The sequence below is a fragment of the Eretmochelys imbricata genome, chromosome 11 (genome assembly GCF_965152235.1).
Source record: "Eretmochelys imbricata isolate rEreImb1 chromosome 11, rEreImb1.hap1, whole genome shotgun sequence".
NCBI classification, from domain to species: domain Eukaryota; kingdom Metazoa; phylum Chordata; order Testudines; family Cheloniidae; genus Eretmochelys; species Eretmochelys imbricata.
The window spans coordinates 66,139,130-66,156,568 of NC_135582.1; the positions used below are offsets into that span (position 1 = coordinate 66,139,130).

Below are 17,439 nucleotides of genomic sequence, written 5' to 3' on the forward strand. Positions count from 1 at the left end.
CTTCTAAGTTGCACCTACTGAAGGCCAGGAGCACAGTGGATTTATTTTCCACTTCTCATTCTTCCCTCACCTTTAGTTCTCAAAGGTTTGGCAAAAATCCATGCCTCAAGAAACATTGGTTTTGTTTCTGTATTATCATTCTTTCAATTGCAGACTATACTCTGAACCGATATTCTTTAATTGTAGGGAGAGGAGGAAATATATATACGTTTTTAAGAACATAAAATACTGGCTCTCCACTCAGCTCTTATTTAATGTGCTCCCAGCTGAGAAATCCATGGAAGCATTACTGCTGTTAAAATGCAATTTTGCAAGCATGTGAGGTGTATTCAGCATCGAAAGAGCTTTCACAGGATAGTGTAGTTATTCATGGTGCTCTGTGTGAAAGAACAGCTACTGGTATTAGCTTTGCACAGTGACACCTGTCGCAATGACTGCATTCTATACAGAGACCACCTGTCTGTGAAGGCCCCTTTCCCTGTTCTCCAAACATACATTTAAAATGTTAATTCAAGTTAAAGTAATGCACCTCAATGAAAGGTTATAATTTTACAAACTCTGCAATAACAAATGTCTTCAGCATCTACTTTTCTGGAATGTCATTTTCCCTGTAGGTAGTTTCCAATTTAGATGTATACCTGGAATGATATACTAGCTCGTCTTAAAGTTGGCTTTAAGTATGAATTAGGCACCGCCTACTTTCCCTCAGCCTCCATACATTAACGTATTTTTGTTCAATTTTAATCGTGATTTGTATTTATTTATTTAGGGATAAATCCTGCTCCTTTGAAAAGAAACAAAAAGGCTTGCAAGTGAACAGAGTAGCTTTGCATGAATCTTGCATAGAGCCTGAGTAATAGGGACAATGATAATTTTGCACTTAGCCATAAGTTTGTCTTCTGACAAGAAGGAATCCACTGGTTTCAAGAAGAAATTTCTAGGTTGCGATGCCCATTTTGCATTGAGAGGGGCATCTCTGCTGAGGCATTGGCAACCAGGCTTCTGCTTTGATTACTTCATCCATCCAACCCACATAATAGTCTTCTGCCCTGTGCCAAGCCCAACTGTTCAGGCTTGGTACAGGTGGTAGTGTTTGGGCACTGACTCTACGTGATGAAATAATTAGGAAATTTGTTCCTCGTGCATCCATTTCAGATGGTGTGACACAAACCACTGGTGTGTAAAGGTATGACTTTCCATGGTAAAACTTCACCGTTGTTACCGGCCAAGGGAAGTGCCTCTCAGGAGGGTTAGCTGAGCATCTGCAATTTTGGATGTTTATCTGAACTTAATCCAAACGTCACAGCCTTGGATTGTCATCTGTCCACGATAGGTACGCACATATTTGAGGTCCGGGCTACTACACTGTTCTGAACACAGGGCTCCCACAGACTTACTACAAAATGGAACATCTTAGGTGCAGATATGAGTCGAAATTTCTGGGTAGGCTAGTTACGTGTAAAAATGACTCCTTCCTAATATTTGACATGCTACTCCTGAAATGAGTTGCTGTGCTGTGTGAAGAATTGCAAGGTGTGATGGGGGTATACAAACCCCATGTGCCTGGAAGTGGTTAAAGGGTAGGACTGCGCCCAGGTAGCCCCTCCTGGCCAGCCCTGCAGAGCATGCTCCAAATAAGAAAGGGTTCAAAAGGGAGCAACCCAGCTCAGAAAAGAAAGCTGGGGAGGAGGACAGGCCTCCCCTGAAGGCTCCTGCCACAGGTGCTGGAGAAGCCCCCTGGAGGGACTAAGACTGTATTCTGAGCCCGGTTGGGGCAGATGGCTTGGTTGCCTTTTCTTTTTACCTTATATTGGAGTGGAAGCTGGGGGAGAACAGCAGATGGCAGGAAGTGACCTGGGAGGGTTATTCGGAGGGCACCTTTTGTGGCCAGACACTGTTGGCTCTCCAAAAGCCTTGGGCTGGACCCTGGTGGAGTGGGAGGGCCCAGGTTCCCCTACCACTGCCCACCTCACCACAACTCTGCTTAAAAAAGAGCCAGAACTGCGAGACCTGCCCGCTGGGAGGTGGCACTAGGTGCACTAACCACTAGGGCTCTCAACCAGAGGCTCTCAACCTTTCTAGACTACTGTACCCCTTTCAGAAGTCTGATTTGTCTTCTGTACCCCCAAGTTTCACCTCACTCATAAACCACTTGCTTACAACATCAGACATACAAATACTTCAATGTCAGCCCACTATTACTGAAAAATGGCTCACTTTCTCATATTTATTATATAATTATAAAATAAATCAAGTGGAATATAAATATTGTACTTACATTTCAGTGTATAGTATACAGAGCAGTATAAACAAGTCATGGTATGACATTTTAGTTTGTACTGACTTCACTAATGCTTTTTATGTTGCGTATTGTAAAACTAGGCCAATATCTAGATGAGTTGATGTACCCCTTGGAAGACCTCTGCGTACCCCCAGGGGTACACATACCCCTGGTTGAGAACCACTGACTTAACCCACCGAGAGCTCTATTATACTGAATATTAAATCAATGGTTTGACTACCCTTCAGACCTTATTGTGTAGCCGCAGTAAACTACTGTATATCAACGCTATCCTTATATCACTTACCATCAGACACAAACACCATGTTGTTAATTCCCAGTAAGAAGAAGAATGCTTAGTGCTTCCATAGCACTTTACACCGACAAAGCACTATTCAAACATTGACTAATAAAATCCCAAGGTATACCATATAAAATATCCAGTGTTGTGTGCTTGAATAGGCACATATGCATCTGCATATCTGATTTTTTTTATGGCCAATTGGAAGAATTAAAGGGATAAGGGACAGGCAATTTAGGTCCAAAGCTAGGATGATGAACAAACAAGCTATCACAAAATCTAAATTCAATAACAAAATATTTCCATATATAATGTTTCTATATAATGTAAATGGATACGGTTTCTTTTTTAAAATAGTAACACATTTCCCTGCAACATCTGCAGCTCAAGCTTCGTGCTCCTACATAAGGTAGGAACCTCAAAATAAAACTGATTATAAACAACATTGAAACTGTCCAGTCTATTTTCATTTTTTAAACTGAAGTGCAAAACACTGAAAAAGAAAAAAGGCAGAAGTTCAACTAGATTTTAAAAAAATAATTCACCTTGTAAAATACAACGTAAAATATTAAGAACTGGCTAATCGAGCTCTCAAAAAGTAGCTATCAATGGATAGTCGTCATTGTTTCTGCTGGGCTTCAGCAGGGATGAGTTTTAGGCCCAACACTTTTCAATATTTTTATTAATGATCTGAAAGTAAATATAAAATTTGCAGATGACAGAAAGGTTGGTGGCATGGTAAATAATGATGAAGACAGGGCAGTCACACAGAGCGATCAGCATCACTCAGTAAGCTGGGCTCACTCACACAAAATGCATTTTCAAATGCCCAGATGCAAGGTCATATACCTAGGCACAAGGAATGCAGGCAACACTTATAGCATGGGGGACTGTACCCTGGAAAACGGTGACTTTGAAAAGGCTTTAGTGGTCTTAACGGACAAACAACTGAACATGAGCTCCTAGAGTAATGCTGTGGCAAAAAGGGCTAATGCAATCACTGGATGGATAAAGAGAAGTATAAAAAGGAGTTGGGAGATTATTATACTGTATAGCATTGGTGAGACCAATATTAGTATATTGCATACAGTTCTAGTGACCGCATTTTAAAAAGGATGTTGAAAAACTACAGAGGGCAGAAAGAATAACCACAAAAATTATTCAAGGGCTGGATATAATTCTTTACACTGAGAGACTTATGGAACTCAGTTTGTTTAGCTTACCAAAAAGATCGAGGTGACTTGATTACAGTGTATAAATACCTTCCTGGGGAGAAAATACGGGGTACTAAAGGGCTTTTTAAACATGCAGAAAAAGGAACACCAAGAATCAATGGCTGGAAGTGAAAGCCAGACATATTTAAATGAGAAAAAGGCAAAATAAAATAAATAAATAACTAGTGAAGGTGATTAGCCAGTGGAATAAACTACGCTAGGAGGTGATGGATTCTCCATCTCTTGATGTCTTCAAATCAAAACTGGATGCCTTTCTAAAAGATGCTTTAGTCAAACACAAGTGTTTGGGTTCTACACAGGGTAGCAGGATGAACTTTAATGGCATGTGATATAGAGGAAATCAGACCTCACAATCTAATGGTCCCTTCTGACCTTAAAATCTGCAATTCTATGAATAGTCTAAGATGGTGGCATTAGAACTCAGGAGGAATTTTTAATCTAATTGTTCCCATTAATGCGACACAGATCTAGCAGATCAAATACAAGCAGACAGGGAGTAATCTTTTTTCTAATCTATAAAACAATATAAAAAAATATACTGTTTCTGAGCTCCATGCTGAGCTTCCTACTTTGTTATATGAAGTGCATTATCAGGTGTTATTGTAGATAAAGCAATGATAGAATAGCATAACATTATGTATAAAAAAACACTGAAAATACAGTTACAGTCCATTAGCTTGAAACATTTTGCCAAAATTTGATTATTTCACAACTAATATGGGGCCTGATTTAAAGTCCATTGAGTTCAATGGGAATTCTTTCACTGACTTCAATAAGCTTTCAATCAGGCCCATAAACCTCAAGTCAGGACCGTACTTTAGCATGTGTTTAAGTTTCACTAACTTCAGTGCGGTCCTGTATAGGGGAGTTTTCCTGAATAATTTATTAAAGCATTACTAGTTTAAAAAAATACAAAATGGAAAGCAATTTTAATCTTTCTAAAAAGTTAGTGACTCCAGATACTTTCAGTATTTTTACATGCAGTATTGATTTACTTGAATTTATGCCATTTGCTATGTTCAATTATGTTAAATTAATAATTTGGACCCTTCAAGCTTTGCTAAAACAAATTCAAAATCTCAGAGCAAAGATCTGTCCACTCCAAATTTCTGAGTTTAACCCAGTTTTGTGTCAAATCCTGCAAAATTGCTCACTTTGCAAAATATGCATGGAGCTAGGGCTCCTTGGGGCTAGGAAAGACATATGAGACTTTTTAGGCAAAATGGTAACAGATGCACAGACCACTGCAGCACAAAATAACATGAAGATTCTGTACAACATCATTAGGTGGCTGTCAGGCAGAAAAACAAATACCAGCTGACCAGTTCAAGACAATGAGTGCTACTTAACAATGAAGACATCAGAACAATTGAACATATGTAAGTAGTACTTTAATCAACTACTGAATGCTGAGCCAGTGGCCAATCCCCCAGCTAGAGGAAAGAGAAGATCCGGACATTGAACTAGGACCTATAACCAGAGTAGAAGGAGAGAGGGCTGTTCATTGGTTAAAAAAAAAAATGTGGAAAGGCACCAATCCCAGCTAAAATTCCAACAGAGGTTCTTAAATCAGATTTGAAGAACACAGCAGAAATTTTGACAGGCGTCTTAGATAGATGGGAAGAAGAAAAAAAAAAAAACGCAAACAAGTAGGAAAAGGGCCATATAGTGAAGTTGCCAAAGAAAGAATATCTATGTCAATTAGGCACTTTTGAAAAATCTCATCTTTATGTGCCAGGCCAGAAAAACGTTGGCCTAGGGTTAGCTAACATTGAAGAATATGCCTGAAATAATAATAATTTTGTAAAGTTTCAGATAAAAAGGTATTGTGAAGAAAAAAAATCACCTAAAATGGTAAACACTATTATTTGAGTGGAAAAATCAGAACACAGGACAAGGATCCTCATCCTTAGACCCAGAACAGTGAAGCAGGGTTGGTCCACTGTTGCAGTATTAGTTTATTACATTTCAGTGATGCACAGTGAGCAGTATGCTGGCAGCTACTAGTCGTATTCTTCTTCAGAACAGTACCAACACCAACCATGTCATTCAAAAGCCGCACAGAAGAGTTTTTCTGCATGCATGTGTTGAGAAAATATGATGAGAATGCATCTAGGAAATAAAGGAGCAGCAGCGCTTAGTGTTAATTTACTGGTTTCAGAGGAGCAGCCGTGTTAGTCTGTATCCGCAAAAAGAAAAGGAGGACTTGTGGCACCTTAGAGACTCCTTTTCTTTTTGTTAATTTACTGGCACCATTGCTACCAGAGAGGTTAAGCTGCTTTGGCCTTTGCAGTTGGCTTCTTAGCACGGATACACCTAAGAGAGTCATTGCCCAGGCTGCAGAGAAGGAAAGCAAAGGAGAGCAATTCCTAGAGCCCATGGGCCAAACTCAGCTTTGTCGGAATACTGATGGAAGTAACTGCCGTGGAGCAGCTACAGCGACACGAACTCCGCAGCATGGTAGTGGTGTCACTTCAGGGCATTTTAATTTCATTCAGCTCTCTCGCCTTAACCCTACTCCCCCGGGTGCCCTGGAACAGCAGGGGAGGGCTCCAAGTGAAATTATCCCCCGTACCGGTACTATTGTGCTTCAGGGCTTGTTTGCTGGTCTACTCCCTGGGGCGGAGAGCAGCACTGGGAGACTGGAACAAGGAAGTCAACAGTGGAATGTGGACGGTGGCTGTGATCTCTACAGGTGCACATGGGTGCAAGGTCAGGACAGGAGGTTATAAATGCATTACCCTTTCTGCTTGAGTTCAGTCTGTTCCACTTAGGTATATTCAGGGACTTGGGGACGGTAGGTGGGGTGGCCAAAACTTGTCATTGTGAGATCCTTGTATCAAGTTGGAGCCGTGGCTGGTGACAAGCAGTGGGGAGGCTTTGCGTTCATTATTGAGGAGGCTTGATAACACCTCACTGTAGGTAGACAGGATGCTTGCAACCCTTAAAAATGTAGAGACCAGACCAAACACTTGGCACTAGCTGCCTTGCCAATTATCACCCAGTGTCTAATACGCCCCCTCTGAGGAAGAGTACTGAGGTGATGTAGGAGTAACTAGTCAAAGTACGTTCCTGCAAGTTGACCTCAATTCCTCCAGTCTAGTTTTAGATGTCAGCACAGCATACTATATAGACAATACTGCTCCCCATAGCTGATGATCTCATAGCAATGAGACAGGTAACACGTCTGCACAGACTCTATTGCATCTAACAGCCGCTGCTATGTCAGCATTGACAACGAGGTTTTGTAGTCATATCTGTATGATCTTGCAAGAGTAAATGAGGTGGCTCTCCCATGTGCAATTTCCCTGCTCTGTAACAGATAGTTCGGGTTAGTAAAGGGAACACCCCCTTCCTCCCCCAGGTGCTCTCGTAGAATTCTATCTGGTCATCTCTTCTACTTAACATGATTCCACAGCAACTAATTAACTTTATTTAATAACTTCCTATATGCACTTAATAAAGCTTGGTGTAGTTTCTAAGATTCAGAGGCACCTGAAATTTCAGACAAATTCACATAAAACAGTACACTCATCTTGTATCCATAAACAGATCATCACACTACACCCACAGAATTTATGTTAAAAAAGGATCTAAGTCCTTCTGAAATACTCAGCATACATTTGATTGGTATAACCCAGGTCAGGCTGGTCCGGCTGTGTCCATGTTACCAGTGGATACGGGGACCTCTAAATCAAAAGTGCGAGGCATATGCCTCATCTTTTGCACTTCTGTACAGACTTCCACTCTGAGGATTATAATTCAATGTTCAAATCATTTTACCAAGTCCTTTCAGTATCAGCACAAACAACTTGCATTAAGTCTTTTGCAAAGCACCAAGGTAACATATTCACTTTCCCCTAACTCTTGACAGGTGGTAATAAGGTTCTCCCGTTTCTTTGAGTGATTTGATTTGAAGGCTTTTTTGTATACAACTACTTAATTGCAGCTATTTTGAAAGGGTGACGCCCGCACGTGGAAACTGAATAATATTTCAACAAGTTTTAAGAAGCTGTCATTTTCTCTGATGTCTCCCAAAGCCTCAGTACATTTTGTCATCCCATTTTAGCTATTTTTTTTAATAGAGTGGGGTTTAGTTTCCTAACTATGCACAATGTGTAGATAAAGGTAGTTTAGCTTTCCCAGGTACATCAAATATTTATATTACTTCTGTGTTTAATTTGGATAGAATCTGTATTTATTGTACGTGGATTTTTATATTTTTGAAAAGTACAACTAACTCTATGTGAGCCAGAAATGGAGAAAAATATATTTAAATTTGTTCCCACGTGGAGGTATTTATGAAGCTGTGATATAACGTCGCTCATGCATTTCATTAATAAAACAACACTGGTTAGATTACATTTGTAACTAATATACATGCATCCTATGGTCACGTGTTGGCCCTTTCCTGTGTTAAAATTTCAAAAGTAAAGCAAACAGAAGTTAAAGACAAAAAGCAGTAGGCCTGTATATTTTCTTTTTTTTTTTTTTGTCCTGAGGTTGGTAATAATGATTGCTACATTAATTTAGGATGAGGTTTCCATAAGAACTTGGCATTGGCTTAGCTCTGCTTCCACTGAAGTCAGTGGTAAAACTCTCAGAAACTTCAGTGGGAGTACTGAAAAATCCATGCTTAAATGTCTCATTCATTGCATTGGTTTTTGTTGATTTTTCAGGATCAATGCAAAAACAAAAAAGAAAACAAAATCAAAACAAGAGAAAAATTGCAATTAGGTCCGCTGCTTGTTGCAGTGGGTCACTCTGAAGAGGTTCTTTCTATTTCAAAAGGTTAAACTGATTTGATTCCCTGTACTTAAAATGGGGAAAATCAGTGGGGAATTCTCCAGCAAAATAGAATGAACTTTTTAGGAGTCACAACTGTAGCTGTATAAATCAGATACACATAAAGGTACCTGCTGGGAGGCAGAAGCTGTTGATCAGCTCCTGAGCTGGAGGATGCAGGAACCATGAAATCTGACGGGCCCCTGGAGGAAATGAATGCTCACAGCCGACTAGGAGATGGGACCCCTGTCTGTCAAGCGGCTGTGTTCTCTTTTTTCCGGTTGGGAGAGAAGACAGACGGGGAAAGGCCAGCTCACTGTTAGCGCGAAAGCTAGTATGGTGTGAAGAACAAGTACATGTGTTCAAAATGGATCCTTCTTTATGAATATGGGCGCAAATCCTGTGGCTCCTAGCCAGGGTGTAGTTTTGTTCTGCACTTTTCCCTTTAAGCCTCCTCTGCTCCCATCCAATTTGGAGCAGCTGCAGAGGCTAGCAGGGCCGTCAGTATAACTTAGATAGCCCTTGGAGACTGCCTAAGATACAACAGCCTGTCCCCATTGCCCAGTATCCCTACAGAAATATATGGGCTCCAGCCCTGCCTCCTGAAACCTTCAGCAAACCCTGATACTGGGGCTTGGGGCAGGGCTCTCCAAGGTCTCGTAGATTTACATCCAGCGGTGCCAGGTTCAACCCCTGCAGATAATAGCCCACCCAGGAGCGTTGGGTTACATAATCATACTCTATTATGGATGTAATTTACTACCACCTTTCCACATTAGGTTTCATATTATTACTATAGCATCGCATGGGGGAATAATAGCGGTACTGAGAAATATGACTCTTTTTTCCCAAAATATTATTGATTAATGATTCCTTAGTGCTGGAGGAATATGTCAACTGGTTAATACAATTCTACGTACGCTCAAGGTCTGGGAAAGAGGGAAACATTCTGTTTAAAAACACTTGGTTACTCTGTATCTTTTTTTTTTCCTGTGTGTCCTTTGTATTGCTAGGATTATACAGGAAAACAGTTCATTTCTCATCTAAACTAATAATAACCCTGTGTTCGTACCAGAATTACTACAGCAACTAATTATGATGTCACAAACAGGGGATTGTGACTTAAGGCAGAGAACAAGCAGCAGGAGCAAAGAAATCCTAACAATACATATCCTGTCTTCACACCAGCACTCTACTAATAAATAGGAAAGAAAAAAAAATACAGAAAATACACACGTAAAAAAAAATCACTTCTAGACAAAACACTTTTCCAAAGGAGTCAATGAATTTTTAAAGCACCAACAGTAAGGAAGGAGAATTTGCTAACAGTCTTCTAAAGCAGGATCCATGGAATACCTGGGACTGTATTTATATTATGTCATGATGTACTCATTACAAGGCTGGAAATAAAACCAATACTTACATCCGGAGCTGCCATTTGTTGGAACCAAAGTGAAGTTGGAAGCCCGTGGGTTACGCACGATATCCTGCCAATGAATGGTGTCGGCGTAGCAAAGAAACTTGTTCTGGCCAACGTATACCCCTCCATTCAGTATTTCTGTATCAAAGAAGAAGACGACAAATCCTTCAGCATTGAGATGTACAGCTGATTAAATATATTGCTTCTAGGGGTGGGGAAGGAACATTGATTTTAAATGTGAGTATTATGGCTAAAATCCCTTGTAACTCTCCGAAAATCGAAGAGCAAGCAGCTAGCAGAATTTGAAAACTGAAACCATCTATTTACACACAAAAGAGTCCTGACGAAGATAGCCACAGATTACAGTGCAAACTCTTCATACCAGTCATACAAAGGGATTTGACAGTCTCCAGATGAGTTTGTGGGAACAACACCTGCTGTTCTAGTCTACTTAGGAATGTACCCCTCATTTATTTGTGTGTGTGTGTGTAAATGTCCAAGATTTTGTTGAGATAAAATAATGAAATGATACGCTCTTCTAGTCTGAATCAGACACGCACAATCCCATGCTGTAAATGTAATTAAAAACATATGAACTAAATGGTCTTACTGGCAGTGGGAAGAAAGGAATTCTCTTATTTAGGACTGGTAGAATTTGGGGCATGTGTCATGACCATGAAAAGCACTTTCTAGAATTACACTTCCATGCAGTCTATGTGAAAGGTTATCTTCATTCTATTCTCTACTGATAAGAGATGGTTCTGTGCAGGACTTGCCAACTCTCAGGTTAAATACTCTAGAGTCTTCTATGATAAAGGCCAGACTCTCACATGCACCTGAAATACAGTTGCGGAGAAAAGCTGTGTTTGTGTACCACACTTTGGCCTTATGGGCCAGGTTCTGGACCCCAGACGCAGCTCCTCTGTTCTTCATCAGGCAACTGAGAATTCTCCTGACTGATACCACCACCACCACCCTTGCAGCCCTTAGCATAGCGGGTGTATGCAGGGGAGTGGAAATAGACAGAGTATTAGGATTGGGCCACATGTTATCCTGGGGGTAACAGAAATAGCCTCTCTCCTTTCAAGCGCATGTCTTCTCAACCATATATTTAATTTCTAATTATCAACAACTACTTATTTTTTTTCCTATCTAAACTGTTTTATGATGAAAAATTGGGGGTTTTGACAAAAGGATTTTTTTGGTGTGAAAATATTGGCTTCAATTTTTCATTGAAAAACCAAAACACCCAAACCCAGAAACATTTTGATTTGGAAGATCAGTTCTCCCCATTCATCTCTATGGGCTGTGCTCCCCAACAGGACTGCCTCTCCTATGATGCACCATGACCAGGGACTACCATTAAGGAGACCATGGTGCATAGTGAGAACTGTAGTATCACTAGGGAGCCCAGTGTATAGAGTAGAATGGGATCATGAGGCACCCGGACTACAACTTCCATAAGGCACTGTGGCAGCATTTGCAAATCAAATCAAAATATTTCAGTTTCCAGACAAAATATTTTGGGTTTTGAATTTCTGGTGAAAAAAAATGAAATTTTCCTTGGAGAATTTAGATAAAAACTGTTCTTTACACTTTTGTCAAAATTTTCCATGAAAAAAAGCTCAGTAAACACCATTGATTATATCCCCAAAAATATTTTGCATTCCCTTGAAGAAAGTCTCCTATTCTAGAAGAGTTGTCATCAGAAAATGTGACTTATCAGCTCCCAAAATTGAGTTTTGTAATTGAATCTGGTTCCGTAAAAGATTCTGCCCCTCCTGCTTTGTTCTTTTTCAGAACAAGTCAGTAAGATGAAACCCATCTGCTTTTATCCAAAATACACAGATCCACCTTGGAAAACGCTAGAAAACACGGAACTTGCAGCAGAAGGCAAGGTAGGGCTCAGATGGCTTTGCACCATCCTGAATGGGCTGCTCCAGGGGGTAAAGTTGTCCTTGAAGTAACAGACAACCCTGAGAAGCTGTCTTAATGACCGCAGCTTCTGTGGATGGCAGCCCAGGCCAGAATTTCTGCAGTGACGTGTATGTGCTCCACCCCTGCTCTGAAATGCACCTTCTGTTACTGAGGACACCATGTATGCCAGGGCTTTCGATGGGGTCCTTGGTAGGGTGACCATATTTACCGAAGCGACTTCTGGACACAGTGCAGGGCTGGTCTGAGCAATCTGGCATCCTGAGCCCCACCTTTACCCCACACAGGGCTGGCCTGAGCCACCTGGCATTGCTGCTTGCCCAAGCCCCATGCTACTAGGGACTGGGGCTGACTGCCCAAGCCCCGCACTGCCCTGGGCTGGCTGCCCGGGACTGGGGCTGACCGCCTGAGCCCCGGGCTGACTGCCCAAGACCTGCCACTCAGCACCTCATGTCACCACTAGCCTCCCCAAAGGCTCCTCTGCAACCCCCCTAGGAGGATGTAATCCACTTTTTTGACTAAACTGGGGTTTGTTCCACTTGCTCTTGCCAACTGATCAGAGCAACCTGCAACTGGGACAAATGCCCATTTTTGCCAAAAATGTGTGGACGTCGGGGACAGGGCTTAAAAAGGGGGACTGTCCCGGCCAAAACAGGACTTATGGTCACCTTAATCCTTGGGCAACATTCAGCTGTCCTCAGAAATCCTTCCCCAGCTTACAGTCCCCTGTACACTGGTCCAGTCCTTTCTCCTGGCCTAAAGGGGCCAGAGTGGGAGTGAGGATCTCACTTTAGGGGCCTGACAGCTGTAATGTTTCCTTGAACATAGGACCTGTAATTTACAGCAATGCAAGCAAGATAAAAACAGACAAGTAGGCAGAAGAAGACAGACAGGAACCCTACAGACTTCCCCCGCCCCCTCTATGAAACACCTGAAGTTCCTGTTCCCTGAACTCTTTCTAGGAAATTAAAATAGGAGATAGCATAAAATGCACCGCGGGAGCTGTCATTCTAACTGTGCAGATAGGAGCTAATCCATGTACAAGACATATTAGAAAGTGATACTCACAATGGAAATGTACTTTAACCATAACTTCCTGAAATATAATCTTTGTTACCGTTTGTCCTCTTTGTTTCTAAAACATTTTTTTGCTAATTTGTGATGTTATTAGTATCTAGTCATTACATAATTTCTGTGGCAATGCTTACTTTTTGTTTAAGCATTCCTTATTTCTCTATCTCCTTAAAGATCTGATTTCTCAAATCTCAGTAGAGCAGGCTATTCTCCTCGAGGTAGAAGCAGCAGTAGCAGGATTTCTTTTCAAAACAATTTCTTTTCACCTTCCAGAAATCCTGTCGGTTCCACTGTTTCCCCTCTTGTTTTTCAGTGTTTCAAAGCACTGGACAAACTTTTAGCCATGTGACTCTCATTAAAGTTAATGAGAGCGGTGCAGCTAAAACCCCAGGAGACACTCCGTGTTACAGATGCAAGTCCCAGCAAAGAAAATGTGAAGGTTACTTATTAAGGGCATCTTAGAATGACATTAAGGGATGCAATTGCTGCTAGGAGTGGCATCCTTCTTAAGGAGACATTAAAAGTAACTCTTGACTACTTTGGGGATGATTAAGGTTATTTGTAGTCTAGAGATCCAGAGCAAATCTTTAAAAACTTCTCAGGGGAATATTAACATCTACAAACACTAAGGAAATAAGACCCTGCATTTTTCACTACGAATATTAGGATTTACATACCATGTAAAGGAGATAGTCTCCATAAAATAACATGAAATAAGGGATCACATGCAAACTCGTCCTTCCTCCACATTAATCAGTTACCGGTATTGACATTTATTTCTAGGAAATCTTTGGTTTAAGAGCTTGTCTTTTCCACTGAAAAGGGGCTTAAAATGGAGACAATAATAACTATTTTGCACAGAAAGGAATCCAGATTAGAGGTAGACTACTGATCTGTCTGTATGATATTCTTATGATCCCTGACATATCCCACACAGCAGCTGCTAGCAATTCTGTCCCAAGAGAAAGGCAGGATTTAGCAGGACTTTTGAAAACATGATTAGCGACCATTTCTCCTTTTTATCCCATTGACACGGGATTAGCAAATATGTCCCAAATCCTGATCCAAAAAATATTGTCTGACATACATTGAAGAATTGAAGAGCCACCTTCCTCTTCTGCTAATAATTTACAAATCGGTTTTAAATAGTGTTGCTATCAATTGATATATCTGACTATCCGCCAAAGGCATAATTTATTTATACATGCATTCACTTGACAATGCTTATTAAAAATGGTCTCAGTTTGCTCGATAGGAAACTTCTGTACATTCTGATACACTCAATAGCCCTCTACTCTAGTTTCAATGGGGCTACGTGTGGAGTAAGAAGCTACTAATTGTGAAAAAGGGTTTAAGAATCAGGTCCCTTTCCTGCAACTACAATAAATCACAAGTTGTCACTAATGTTAACTCAAGGTAAACGTAACAAGTTCTCTGACTTCTATTAGCCACCCTTAATTTCAATAATAAGCATTGCATTCATAGACTGGTAGACTTTAAGGTCAGAAGGGACCATTGTGATCAGCTGGTTTGACCTTCTGCTCATTGCAAGCCACAGAACCTCACCCACTCCTCATCTGCTCTGGCCTTTCTTAGACCCTTCTACAGTCATTTACACTTGTGCAAGTTCAGGGCGATAGTGCTTTAGACCCACTGTGCACTGGTGCAAATAATGCGTTTGGTTTGTTTACATTTTGTATTGTGCTGGATGAAAGACTTGCCTTTAAAAAGTAAAGTTCAGCCTGCATAGCAATTAAAACCTGATTTCCCTCTGCACTGTAACCATACAAAACTGAAACCAAAACCAGGTGGGGCAAGTATGTGCTATGCATTTAATATTAGTTTGACTTTGTGTACTTGGGGCCAGAATTTTCAAAAGATCCCAGCACCCACCCAGATTTTCAAAAGAGCACAGCTCCCTGTTAAACTCCACGTTGAATGCTGAATGATTTTCAAAATCTGGCCATAGGTGCTACATAGGGAGCGGATGATTGCTTTGCACTTTGAAAATTTGGCCCCATGCATGATAGGCATGTATCACTGAACACAATGGAACAGAAATAAAGAATATTTTGCCATTACCACCAAGCTTTGAACTAGCTTCCAGCTAATGACCCAGATAATCTTTACTTGAAATTGTATAATTGAGATGGAAGACTGTCCGGGGTTTCTCGTTGATACGCAGCATCCGCATCCGTGAGCTTTTGACTATGCTTTGACTATCCGTGAGCTTTTGAGCTTTGAATACAGAAGGTTAAATCTCTCATTTTCATTATCAAACTGCCCCCATTTCCCCAATACAAATGTGACATTTCAATTTTACACAGTCCAACTCTTCTTAAATCATCTGTACAAAAACTTCAGATCTTGATTGATGATGGATGAGCTATTTTCTCCTAAACCACCCAGTTCTCATTACCCTTTAAAGACATAGCTTATTAATAATGGACCTGAAGTGTGTTCCCAGTGGGCCATCAGCAATCCACTGTGCTAGTAGCTCAAAAGATTTGGTTTAAGGAGCAGGCATGAAATTTCCAGGCCAAAGCCATTCTGGAGGTGATGTATTCAGCTTCCTGGATGAAATATGACAAGATTGTAAGAGTAATACAGATATGACAACAGATTGGTGGGTGATAATGGGGAGATGTGGCAATGTCAGCATCCGGAGAAGTATCAACAACGGTAATGGATGCTGACCTTGAAAATTAAGGACAGACAGCCTCAGTCTGGAATATCTAATCTTGCATGATATACTGTGAAACAGAGCTTTTGTTTGGTTTCCAGAGAAAAGTCTTAGGAGGTATAAGATGGTCTCCAGTTTTGTTTCTGAAATTCAGATTTGCAATCTCTCTTCTGACTGGTTACAGTGGATGTTTGACGACATCCTTGCACTTGGTTGAATACTTATCGTTCTCCACTCCTTAAAAATAAAATGCTAACAAAAACATGGTATCTCTCTCTCTCTCTCTCTCTCTCTCTCTTTCCCTGCCCTCTGGTTTGATAAATCCCAAGGTAGAACTTTAATTTTTAATCCGGAGTTGTAATATCACTTTCAGATCCAATGGAGAAAATATTTAGGGACAGATTCGGCTCTCAGACAGGCGCACACAGCGTCCATTTGAAATAGGAGTGAAAGCTGTCAGAGTTGCTCAGAGTTAAGGATACCTTATGTGATCTGAAAATACCTTGCTGCCTTAATCTGCACAGGAAATTGGGAGAAGTAGAACATCAGTGATTGTGCTGTAGACAGGCCATTTATGACTGTTCAAGAGAAGAGCCTTTCTTGTGTTGCTTGAACAGATGGATAAGAAGAGAGGTCCTTGCCCCAGAGAACTTGCAGTCTAAACAACATGCAAAGATGGGGGAAAGGATGCAACAGAAGCCTTTTCCTTCACCTGCTGTTCTGTTTTATTTTTTTTGTTAGAATGATAATATGTGCTTTTTTATAAGAGCTTTTTCCTTCATACTTCTGCCTTATTCTACAATGAAGTCACAATCCTGGTTGCTCACATCACAACTGCCATTCCATGGTAAAGATTAAAGCTGGTCAAACTATTCATTACAAATAATATTTGATGGATTTACCCACTTTCGGTAATTAGCAAACCAGTTATAAACTGATCCTGATGTTCTAATCTGCTCATTTTTCAGAAATATTCTCTGCATGAGACATTTTTGTATATGGATGGATGGATGGATGGATTGTCTGTGAACTGTTTGCTTTAGCTATGAGTTACTAATGTTCTGTGATAGGTTACCTAAGTCACATGGTAAGAGTTCTGCTCCATTACTGGCTGATTGAAACTTTTTAAGGAGCAGACATTATGGGTTGCTCATTTCTGGTCTGACATTCTGGGTGAATAATCATTCCTAAAATATTAGAGATTCATAAATATGTGTTTTTCTTCAAACGACTGGCAGCTTTCCAAATAACGAGGACAGTGTCCCTATGACTCATAACAAACTGGACTTGGTGCTTTATTTTAAGAAAATATGGGAGTGACAGGATTTTCCTTTTTTTTTTTTAACCCGTCAAGTAGCTCTAGTAATGATGATAAAATTTTTGCATTCACTTCAGAATCAAGTGGCAAGAGTAGGTGGGGCTATTCTCTGTTCTCAGAACCTGTTGCAGCCTTTATGCTGGAGTGGAAGATGGTGTTCTTTTTAGAGCCAAATCTCAGGGCAGATTTTCAAATGTAGTCAACAGGACTTGTGCTTCAGAATCCTTTATCCCACTTTGTAAATCTCCCCAGTGGAAACTTTGAAGCTGACATTTACCCAGTGTATTGGGTATTTCAGGCAGCAGCAGCAGACCGAGCATAGAGTGCTCTACCTGCTATATTAGGCAGAAATGCAATGATTAGACACTAATAACTTTCCAAATTTGCAAAAAAGATTTTAAAAGCAA

At 40.6% G+C, this 17,439-nt stretch overlaps 1 protein-coding gene across 1 annotated transcript in view; it reads right to left on the reverse strand.

Moving 5' to 3' along the window:
* The window catches only part of ERBB4 (erb-b2 receptor tyrosine kinase 4), a 589,315-nt gene that overhangs the window by 276,168 nt on the left and 295,708 nt on the right, over positions 1-17,439 (reverse strand). The window contains exon 4 of the mRNA XM_077829473.1: positions 10,026-10,160. Coding sequence (XP_077685599.1) covers positions 10,026-10,160 — 135 coding nt within the window. The remainder of the gene's footprint in view (positions 1-10,025; positions 10,161-17,439) is intronic.